This window comes from Amyelois transitella, chromosome 11 (assembly GCF_032362555.1).
Source record: "Amyelois transitella isolate CPQ chromosome 11, ilAmyTran1.1, whole genome shotgun sequence".
Classification (NCBI taxonomy): domain Eukaryota; kingdom Metazoa; phylum Arthropoda; class Insecta; order Lepidoptera; family Pyralidae; genus Amyelois; species Amyelois transitella.
Window position 1 is genome coordinate 10,743,501 of NC_083514.1, and position 12,360 is coordinate 10,755,860.

A 12,360-nucleotide genomic window follows, 5' to 3' on the forward strand; every position below is an offset into this window, starting at 1 on the left:
GTTATAAATTAAATTAATATCTTCTTTTTTTTATTTCATTTTTACAATTAAACGAAAGCAACATTGACCAGCAAGTTGCAATGTGTAACTTAACTACTATCTCCGTGTAAATCTCCCATAAAATACGACAGTAGGAAGCAACATTGGCCCAGCAAGATGTTGACTGAACAATGCGGTCGATGTAGGCGGGGTGGGAACGAGTGGCCACCGAATTTATTTCGGCGTTAATAACGTAATAGAGAAGCGATTTTTATAATAAGATATAATGGGTAGACAGCTGTAGAGTGCTTGAAGAGAGAACGGTTAAGGTGCCCGAATAAAAAAGCATGATGAACAGGTTCATATACTATTACGACCATGTAAATGACTCTGTTCGGGGTTAGGTATGTACATTGGTTTCGTTGCTAAACGATACTCTTAGAGAAAATAAAATTAAAACCTTTTCAAACTAAATACTAAGACCAACATAGTAACCATATTCGAGGAATAAATGATTATCATTATGAATATAAAAACACGTAAAATAATTAAAAATTTAGTTGGTGGTTAACCTGCATATATTTATGAAGCTGATGTCCGTGGAAATACAAATCTTATTCGAACAAACACAAAAAATACGGTCGATTTGAGAACCTCCCCCTTTTTTTAAGTGGGTTAAAAATATTGTAAGGGAAATTGTACATTCAGGCAACTGGATTCAGGGGAACCTGACCCATATTGGATCATGGGTAGATATCCCATGATTCAATATGGGTCAGGTTCCCCTGCAAGGTTTTATAGTTCAGACTTCGTGTAAAGATCTCGGTCAAAGACGCAACTCGGGTTAAGAGAAGCTCCAGAAAAGTGGAGTATTGGGACTATGAGGCCAAAATCGTCCCTTGACCCACCATGGGTCATCTCAATGGGACTGGTGCGGAAGATCAGATGTGACTGAGACTTCACTGTTTAAATAATTACCTATAACCTGTCACTATTTGCATCTCAATTTCATAATAAAGACTATTGGCTCTGTCTACCCCGCAAGGGATATAGACGTGTATATGGCTATAGGCGCCGACGAAGAAATGGCAAAGATATATATACATTCAGTCAGAAAAGTATCGGGAATGGATTATTTATTTATGGTTCCAAATTCAAATTTTTGTTTTTTTTGTTGTTGTTAGATTGGCACAACTGTTTTCCATTTTGGCGCGGAGTTTGAGTTGCATCTGTTGTTTACATTAAATACAGTGCTATTTTTAGTTATATCATATCTAATGTGTATTGCTAATTTCATAATGGATAAAAACTTCGAACAAAGAGTTTGTCTTAAATTTTGCATTGCCAATGGAATATCGTGTTCGGAGTCACTGAAAATGTTACAGAAGGCTTACAGTGAATCGACTTTATCAAAAACTCGTGCTTATGAGTGGTACAAAGCGTTCAAAAGCGGTCGAGATGTGATGGAAGATTTGCCTCGCTCTGGTAGGCCATCAACGTCTGCAACTGAAGTTAACATCGCAAAAGTGAAGGAAATAGTGACTGAAAATCCTAATTCAACTTTGAGAGAGATAGCCACCGAACTTTCTGTATCTCACGAGTCGATCCGTACCATTTTAACTAATAATTTGGGTATGAAACATGTTGCCGCTCGGCTAGTCCCAAAAGACCTGAATTTTTTTCAAAAACTCAATCGCATGAGAGTCGCTGACGACATGCTAGAACGAGTCAATTCCGACCCAACATTCATGAAACGCATTGTTACTGGTGACGAGACGTGGGTTTACGAGTTTGACATGCAAACTAGTCAACAAGCTTCGGAGTGGCGCCTTCCAACTGAACCGAAACCGAAAAAACCACGCCAAAGTCGTTCAAAAGTCAAAGTCATGTTGACTGTTTTCTTTGACTATCGCGGTGTTGTGCACTCGGAATTCTTACCGGAAGGTCAAACGGTAAATAAGGAATATTATTTGAGTGTTATGCGGCGTTTAAGAGAGCAAATCCGACGAAAAAGGCCAGATTTGTGGAAAGAAAATTCTTGGATTTTGCACCATGATAATGCACCTTCGCACAAGGCCATCATTGTGAACGAATTTTTAACCAAACACTCAACAAATACCATCGAGCAACCACCATATTCACCAGATATGGCTCCAGCCGACTTTTTTCTTTTTCCTAAACTCAAATTACCACTTCGTGGCACCCGTTTTCAATCGGTAGAAGACATAAAAGAGAATTCGCGGCGAGAACTGACCTCAATTCCGGAAACAGCGTTTAAAAAATGTTTTGATGATTGGATTATTCGTTGGCGTAAGTGTATCGTTTCTAAAGGAGCATATTTTGAAGGTGATAAAATAAATTTGGATGAATAACAAACAGTTTGTGTATTATTGATCTTTTCCTGCTACTTTCTTGACAGAGTAGTATGTCTAGACTAAAACTGAAACTCACATGTAAATTAGAACATAAATCCGGCTCAACATCTTAGGATGCAATCGGGACTAAGCAAAGGTGAGAGAGAATGCACAGGTAGTTATTGCGCGCGCGCATCGTCTCAGTATCGCACATCGACGGCTGCGCATGCGCAGGCATCTGCGCCGGTGTCACAGGTCACCGCCCACGCGCGTGGCTTACTTGGTAATTGAACACGATTGGTACATATAATAATCACGTCTGTATTCCATACGGGGTAGACAGTTTCTGGTGCAAGGTATGGAGATTCACTGATAATAACAGGATGCCCTTTACTTTAACTCTTTAAGAAACGCATACATTCATATAGTCACATCTATATCCCTTGCGGGGTAGACAGAGTCAACAACCAACCCTTCATATCTTATCTAAGCAAATTTTTATTGCAGAATATAATATATAATATACCTACATGCAGAGTAAGTAGTGCCCTTGTACAAAATTTCTCCTTAGTATATGTACGTTCTATTCTTTTTTTTTCCTTGATGATATACTTTCTCTCCCGGCAAACGTTGTTTTGCATATTGTAGATATGAAGAATAGATGTTGGCCGATTTTCAGACCTCCTCAATATGCTCACAAAATTTAATGAGAATCCGTCAAGCCGTTTCGAAGGTTCACGGGAACGAACATTGTGACACGAGAATTTTATATAAAAGATATTTAAACATCAATATAATAACCGAAACGCGCAACTTTACGTTCTCGGACCCTAGACCATAACCCTTTAACCCCGCGCGCGGATAACTACAGATAAATAAATCACCAACAGGTCCCCTCATATAGAAGGTCGTTGTGTCCGCCTTTACGTGCCGTCTTTGCTCTAAAATTTACGAAAAAATGTGTAGGTATAGATTTCAAATTTTTGGGTAGAATAATTTCATTATGTATCTCAGTTAAATTGAAATGAGATTAGTATCGATTTGGTATTAAATCAAAATATCCTAATTGTAGTGCATAAATAGATAGACATAAGCTTTATTCACTATCACAAAAGGTACATTTGTTGGACACATACATAATTAACAGTAAAAAAACAATGTGGAGGTGCAATGTGCATGTATGTGCCACGGACAATGATGGACAGTGAAAAGGTCACTCAGCATAATGTCGCAGGTGAAGACACCGCGACGCTGATGATTCTGCCAGACCCGCAGATGAGCTCAGCGAAGCCACGCGAAGAGATGAATGTACTAGTTATGGGGCGAGTGTCCTATAAGTAGTTCCTAGACATTCTTATCTTATCTAAAAGATAGTCCTTGTCGGAGAAATAAAGCATATTTTTAATCGAAAAATTTGATTATTTTCATCTGTTTTCATAAACACGTTGCAGTTTACTTATTCTAAAATAAACCAAGAACAACGGCACAATCCTATCCCAATCCCAAATACGAGTCTTCTTCCTCCTGACTTTAGTCCAGGTTGCATCCTCACCACTCTGGAGAGGAGCCCTAAGGTATGCATTTGACCATGGATTCTGAATTGGGTGAGTCAGGTTTTTACACGAAGCGACTCCCATCTGACCTCCGCCTTTCACTTTTAACCTTTCAAGGGTAATTAATCCGTATTGGATCGATCATGGTTACACATCCAGTTGCCTGAATGCAGGTTTCCTCACGATGTTTTCCCTCACCGTAAGAGCATCATTTAGTATTCGAACTAATGTACATAACTAAAATAGTTATCGGTACATGGGCGTGGTGGGATTCGAACCTATGCCTTAAAAGCGCAACCCGCTTTCAACCGGGCACCTAACGACGACGCTCATCCTAGCTACAAGTATACTGTGTGAACTATGCTTCGAAATACCGCAAGGTTTCGCCCGCCCGCTGGGCGCTCAGCGCACACGTCTCACATAATTCCCTTATTACAATAATTTTAATAACTTTCCCTTTGTAACTTTACGCGCCATAAATAAATAGATTCGCGGAGAACGACTGCCTGAAGAGTTATGAAGCTACACTCGATAATAAAGTAGGAATTATGATATAGTGATGCACAATTGCACAACTATGAACCTGCTAAAGAGTTATGACGTCGCGGAGCTGAAAATTTACGCAGCTTCTCTTTCAAGTGCAAATGTTATAACTTTCCACAGTGTAGACTTGAGAATTGTTTGCGTAAGTGCCATTGGGAAGATTATTTATCTGCGATCATATTTAATCGTTCAATTTGTGTTCATCGGGTCAATGATGCAAGCTCAGAATTTACTGTTTTTGTCAAGTGGAAAGATTTACAGTCTGCCGGGTAGGCAGACTGTAAAAAAAATCCGGGAAGGAGGCTTGATTTGTAGATATATATGTATCATGCCTGTAGACAGAGCACAATGATGGAATTAATATTCAAAGATGACAACCCATCGACTAAAATAAATAATCCGAAATCGTATTTGCGCGGGAAACAACCAGTTGGTACACTCTTTTTTTTTTCACTGATAGTCTAGGAAGTTGAGCGTCGGTGGTCGAATCGATAAGGTGCCCGTGCGTGATACGCAGAAAAGCACAGGTTCGAATCCTACATCGGCCATGTACCAATGACTATTTTCGAAGTTATGTACCTACATTCGTTTGAATACTAACCGATGCTCTTACAGTGAGGGAAAGTATCGTGAGGAAAACTGCATATTCAGGCAACTGGATGTGTAACCACAGATGCAATATGGATTAGGTTTACCTGCAAAGGTTGCGGAGGTAAGACGGGAGTCAATCTAGGATCCATTGTCAAAGGCATGCCCCGGGTTCCTCACCAGACTGGTGAGGATGCAACTCGGACTAAAGCCAGGAGGAAGAGAGACGTTCATGGATGTACCTTTTTAAAGCCAAGATGAATACCAGTGACCGTTCTGTGCTGCAGGGACCTTAGGTAACAAAACTTCTGTCTTGGTTTTACAAACAAAATTAAAAGTCCCATTTGCTTGTAACAAACACTACGCCCACATTAATTAGTGTTAGGTTCAGACTAAGTAAATCTTTTTAGAACAACGGTTCATTTTCCTCAGAGATCCGAGTCTTGAACACTAAAAGCAAGTATAAAACTCAATATTTATCCACACTCGGGAACAGTTAGAACTATTTTAGCAAATATTTGAGCTCTAACAATGATCACTTAAAGCCATTGACGGACGAAACAACATTCCGTTACATTAGCAAGATTGCTTCCTCAATTAGTAGCACCAAGCAGAAAATCCTTAATATACAAGTGTGAAATATATGTTTGTAACTTAATAGCTATTTGGATTAAAAAGACCCGATACCTAAGTTTAACATATTTTACCCTTAGTAGCTTTTTAGAATATCTATAGGATCTTCTTTGGACAAACTAGGTCTCTCAATGTGATATTTGTTTTTATTTTAATCTATCTAGTCTATTTTAGTTTCAAGCGTCTAAGTATATATTGCCATTCGTGTAATGTTGTATCATGCCCTGAATTAAGAAAAAACGAGCCGAAAAATGACTATTGTTATAAGGAAGCTCAGCATTTCATTCGGTTTTTTAATATCCTACTTTTTATAACAACAGTAATACTACCTATGTGCAATTCCACTGTCTATCTTTGACAGTTTCTGAGAAACAGTCTGTGACGAACGGACAGACGGGAGGCTAAAAAAGGAGTCTTTAGTGATGGAGCCCTGTTTAAAACGACCTGGAAGAACGGGCAGAGAAGTCTTAGTAAATTCACGTTTTATACACGTTGAAAGAAAATCGAGAACTGATTTATATTTTTAGTTTGACGCCCAAACCCGTATGCAGAAACTAGCACTGAAATAAATTACTACTGGTGCGGAATATGGTATTAGCAAACAAAACCATTATTTTGCTTCTCGAGGAGTCTATAAACCGACGAGGTGGTCGCAAATATTAACTCTTCAACGCCAATTTGAACGAAACAGCTTCCCTCTGCGCGTAGCCCGAGAGCTAGGTATACATATGTTCTTTTACATTTTTTGAACATAATTAATAAATTTCGTAAAGGACTTAGATAGGTCCAATTTGAATACTTGTGAGCACAAGAAATCATGGCCTGTGCTGCCTTCAAATAATAGGACTTCTTAGTGGAAAATTTACTTAGCTTACTGTCACTACTTATTCCATAATTTTTCAATACATAACGCTGTTTAATTTTTCTTGGGGCGTATAAAATAAAATTATTTGTGCGTACTATAGGTGCGTACGTATTTTTTTAAATAACGCCAGCGGAACGTGGGCTTTTAAAGGCATTAAGACATTATTATATGCATGTATTTAAACTTAAAAATCTTTTAACTTCCCTTAAAAGCTGTCAAGCTAGGGTCTTCTGACTACCGGCTGAGTAAAGGTTCCTACTAAAGTTGCAATGAAGAAAAAAACACACAATTAAACAATTTAATAACAAAAGTAGATGGGATCTCATACTAACATCCTGATCGAGCTAAGAACATAAATGTATACTGGAGGCTTCGTTTTGGAGCTGTGAAGTGCAGAAAACACTTCGTTTAATTGCTGCCTGCGCATACGCAGATGTGCTAATTTGAAACGTTTCAAAGCCCTAGAAATATTTCTGCAGTTGCATCTTGGAACCGATGGCTATTCTCTTCGAATAGGTTGTTTTTGTCGTTTTGATACTCTGAAAATATTATTGGTAACTGTTTGCCATATAAAAGTACCTATGTAGGTATATTTTATTTTTCTTACTTCCCTGTCTCGAAGGTATCGATGTGTAGGAATGCAAGGTGTTCTGCCGAATAACGGTTAATAAGTCTTCAACTTAGGTTTTCAAAAGTCTTGGACTCTTGACTTTTTCTTTCAATTTTTTTATAAATAATATTACATTTGCATATGAAATTGACGTCTGGTATTGGAGGAACAAATTGTTCTGTCGAATATTTTTTAATACATTTATTTTATCAAAGTAAGAACCATAATTATCTATGCACTTTTCCCATCTCATAGGTAGTTCATTGATCCCTTTACTGAAAAAATCCATACGGACCTACGGAACATACTTATATACGGGACAAATTACAAACATTGAGTTAGTCTCAAAGAAAGTTCGAAACTTGTGTTACGAGATAATAATAAAATAATATCTTACTAATATTATAAATGCGAAAATTTGTGAGTATGTCACTATGGATGTTTGTTACTCTTTCACGTAAAAATTACTGAACCGATTACGATGAAATTTGGTATGTATTATTATTATCCCAGAGGTCCCGCGGGATTGATAGGGTTTCCATGCGGACGAAGTCGCGAGCGGCCTCTAGTATATTATATAATATTATCTCTTGGCACTTTTTGATATTTCCACCTGTCTCGGTTAGTGCTTCTTTTGGTTAATTTTATCTATTCAAGTACTATTTTTCATCTGATATCGCAAGCAATACCGCAGCAAAATAGTAACAGCAATTACGCAGAAACTTCAAAAACTATTGCTTCAAATTTTTATCAGGCGTACTAAGTGATCAAAGATCATATTCTTAATTTAGGTATGCAAAGAATCTATTTGAAAGAAGAGTGTAATGTAAATAAATGGTCAATTAATGTTACCTATTTTTCATTATTTGATTTTTTACCAGTTTACCTGTCATCAGAATCTTGTACCTTTACTAATAAAACCATTAGTTCTCAATCTTGACCTTGGTTGACCGGCTGGTAAATAAGTTTGAAAAAAGAAATAAAACATATGAATAAAAACTATTATTTTTATTAATAATAAGTCGTCATTTATAAGTAATTAATTACTAACTTACGTTTACCACACATTTCCATGTTACCAGTAACAACCAGTAAGCCTCGTTATAGCATTATCAGCAAATTGGCGAAATATGTTATTATTTTTCTTGAAGTAAAATATCGACGTGACTCGGAAGAGAGTTTAAAAAAATAAACTTTAACCAGAGCTTATTTTTTTACTTACCCATCGCAATCTGATATTAAATCAAGTTTTAAGATTATATGAACAGATCCGAATAAATAAGTGCAAATATTTCAAAGGTAGAGTAATATTCTAGCCATTTTGTAAAGAATAAAATTATTTTATAGATTTCCCATACAATTAAGTTATTGTAAACGCTTGAATTGAATGATTTTCCATCAGTATATAGAGACTAAAGGAAAAACACACAACACTTTAAAAAGTTGTCAAAATATCCCAAAAAGCGGTAAAACTCAGTAACACAATCCTAAGGACAGAACTAGAAATTTTATATAACAAGAGTCATTTTGTCGCATTCCCAAACTTCCAAAATTAACCTAATATCTAGTGACCAAACGAAACCGCCGAGCTTGCATGAAGAGAGTTTTGAATGTGGATGAAGCGAAGGAAATATGCAGAGATCGTGGCAAGTGGAAAGAGGTAGTCTCTGCCTACACCTGCGGGAAAGAGGCGTGATTTTATGTATGTATGTATCTAGTGACTATCAGATGTGCCCGGCGGGCAGACACGCGATTCGCTACACGCAAGAACGAGACGAGGGGCATCATTTCAAATCCTGATTCCAGCATTAACTATCGCCTGAAAATATCACTGCCTTAGCAAAAATTTGCAATAATATATCATGGTTTCATTTATCTTGAACAACGAAAATCCGAATAAGTTTGCATAAAACAATAGGCTAGCTGTAGCCGTGCGTGTGTGAACTCTCACCCTTAAAATATTTACACTTTATAATATTTAACCTACAAAATGATAGCTATAACTCAGCTCAACTTTCAACACCTCATTTCGGCTTCGTTTCCTGATCGGTCACATATCTAATATAAATCGTATCCTCCGGCTTAGGGTCCTCAATTTGGGATTCATCTAATTGAGAACACGCTATAGCCAACGCTGAGCCATCGTGGGAGAAACTGAGAGAAGAAACGGCGGTGTTGTATCTGTGGAACTGACAGAGTCTCTTTTTGTTGAACCCGTCCCAGATGTTAACGTAACCGTCTGAACCGCCAGTGGCGAATGTATTGTACACGGAATGGAAGCTTATTGCGTTGACCGGATAGATTTTTTCTAGACCTGAAAATAAACAATTAAATAATTACATAAAAACATGGAATCCGCTGGATATAACGAAAGTAACGAAAAGACTCTGTGTCGCAGCGGTTGTGCGTTTGTCTGTGACACAGTTAGTCACAGGTCTACTTTCTCTGATTAGCCTAGGTCTTGGATGTTCATCTATATTTATAAGTAAGTATTTATTATAAAATATAGTAGTTATATTCTCAATCTGTGTAATTTGTCTTATATATGTTAATATTTTATATTATATTACTAGCTGTACCCGCGACTTCGTCCGCGTGGAATAGTTATTTTGGGCATAATTTATTTTTACGAGCAGCCTACTCAGCTTTATAAATTTTTATCAACATAAAAACGGTTCTAGTGACTTAATCTTAAAAGATAGACATATGTAGGTATATCTGTCTGTCTCTGGACATTTTTTTAGATTATTTCGAGAGGAATTATTAAGAATTATTAAATATTTAATATATTTAATAATTCTTTCATATATATATTTTTGGTATCTTGAACCGTTTTCGCAGCGCACGCAACAGAAGCCCTCAAGGATGAATAATTTTCCCTGTTTTTTTTCACATTTTCCATTATTTCTTCGCTCCTAAAAGTTGCAGCTTGATGTTATATAGCCTAAAGCCTTCCTCGATAAATGGTCTATTCAACGCAAAAATAATTTTTCAATTCGAATCAGTAGTTTCTGAGATTAGCGCGTTCAAACAAACAAACTCTTCAGCTTTATAATATTAGTATAGATTACAGGAGACCCATATTACTGCGGCATCCTGCTCTCGTAGCATGGCAGCGCTACGCCGTTTTTATCGCGCGAAAAACTATCGCCGTTTCGCTTTTTATTTTGAATTGAAACGGGACAGCACTAGTTTCTTGGACTTGTTATTAATAGCATGTATGATAAGAAATAAAATATAATATGTAATAACACATACACATTTCAGTCAATGAAATTCAAGCCAATTCTACTAATAAAAAATCACTTATAACGAATGGGGAGTTGTTCCTTGACTCTGTTAACTCTGAAAAACATCCGGACCATGCACAAGCAATTAGTACAGCGAAGGTTCCTTCCACGAGCTTAAATCTTAATTTTCATTGAGCACAAAGTTCAACTTACCGCCATCTTTAATCCTATGACACTTAAACGCGTACTTCTTCTTCTGCACCTCAGGGTTACTATCAAGATATTCCACCGCCACTCGTCCCTCTATAGAACTCAGTACGTAGCCCTGCTTGTTAGGGAACACCCGGATGCAACGGGTCTGGTACTTCAGTGAGGATTCCCGTCTCTGATTCACGTGGCCCATGTTGCGGACGTCCCATACAAAGATCTTACGGCCTGATGTACCAACGACGAATTTTTCCCCAACTATACTCATTGTGTAGACCTGAAGTGTGAGAGAGAAATAGTCCACATTGAGATTTTGAATTTTGGTAGATCCTTATGATAGCCTAGGGTTGTACTAAGAGATGATTTGCAGAACATTGTTTTAAGAGGCAAAACCTGGATGTAATCCAGATTATACATTTAAGTAAGTAAAAAAAATATGTATATTAAATGTGCTCCTTTATTCTCTATTTTGGACGTGACAATGTCTTATAATTCGATTGAGCCAGCTGCACGCATGGAATAACATGACTCATGTGGCGTTACCTTGCACTGAGGCGTTCAATATAAGGCTTGAAGTGCAAGCGAGAGCTCGGAATGAGCAACAAAAAGGCACAATCGGCCTTCGCGTTCAGCAGCTTATACCTCCTTCTCTATATACATACATTAAACAAATGAAATTAAAATTGTCTCTTGAAAAATGCTAACAATTGATAAGTATTTTCTTAAGACGTTGTCACTCACGTTCAACTAACGTCAGTAAAACCTAGTTTACAGACAACCGATTTTATTATCACTTTTTGATAAATGTATGCATCACTTACTGACAGCAACAACAATAATAAATAGCCATATTCTTTACCTTTGCTAAAATTGAAACTGGGAACATGAAAATGAGACATTTCTTACCCTTTCATTCCCTTGGTTATATGTGCCAACACAATTCGGCACGCGGCTATCCCACATCTTGACCGTGCCATCCCAGCTGCCTGTGAGTACCGTGTTCACCTCATTGGCAAACTCCACACAGCGAATTGCACCTTTGTGTTCTCCAAGAACCGTCTCTGTGGACGCATTCAAGTCATACATTTTGAGAGTTTGATCCAAACCACCGCTGTAGGAGTGTACTGCATCCTGCGAATTTGGTTAAATTTTTATTGCTATCGACATAAGAATGACGTCCTTACAGATTAATTAAAAGAATTTGCGAAATTGATATAAAGAAGGTAGACTAGAGAGATGTCAAAAAACTTACCCTAAAACAAACATCGAGAACAGGCAATTCATGGTTGTATTTATGGCGTTCCACGTTCGCAGTAACATCGTACAATCTTACGGAACAATCCCAAGAAGATACCAAGAGATATTGATTTGATTTTGGTGCAAATTTCACACTTGATATGCAGTCTTCGGGGAGACTCTTCAATTTGAACTCGGTGCGGGACTCCGCAACCCGCGTCACTGTCATTGTGGAAGCAATTTTGTTTGATATTTATAGAAATACTAAATAAAAAGAAATTTGTGTTATTTTCACATAAAATACGTAAAAAATAAAAATTAAACCGCACAAATTCTACTGTGGCTGAGCCGAGCGCGTTACAAAGAATAAAACGTCAATGTCAATATGTCAAACAAGAAACAGACAACTGCCAATGGTTCGATCAATGTCACATGCGTTTTATTTGCCTTTTAAATTATAAAAAACAAGTAAAAACAGAGATTTTGCATCATGCTTAATATTATAATGTCGTCAATAATCAAAGACTATAAAAATAATATAATTCAGTTGTTATTTCGTAAT

At 37.2% G+C, this 12,360-nt stretch overlaps 1 protein-coding gene across 1 annotated transcript; it reads right to left on the reverse strand.

The window, feature by feature from the left end:
- Positions 1–8,118: 8,118 nt before the first annotated feature.
- Positions 8,119–12,165, reverse strand: LOC106133273 (mitotic checkpoint protein BUB3). Its single transcript, XM_013332942.2, has 4 exons — positions 11,815–12,165; positions 11,469–11,693; positions 10,569–10,839; positions 8,119–9,439 (listed from the first exon to the last, which is right to left on the reverse strand). Exons 1-4 carry the CDS (start codon positions 12,025–12,027, stop codon positions 9,150–9,152), a joined length of 999 nt encoding a protein of 332 aa, XP_013188396.1. The 5' UTR covers positions 12,028–12,165; the 3' UTR covers positions 8,119–9,149.
- Between the last annotated feature and the right edge of the window lie 195 nt (positions 12,166–12,360).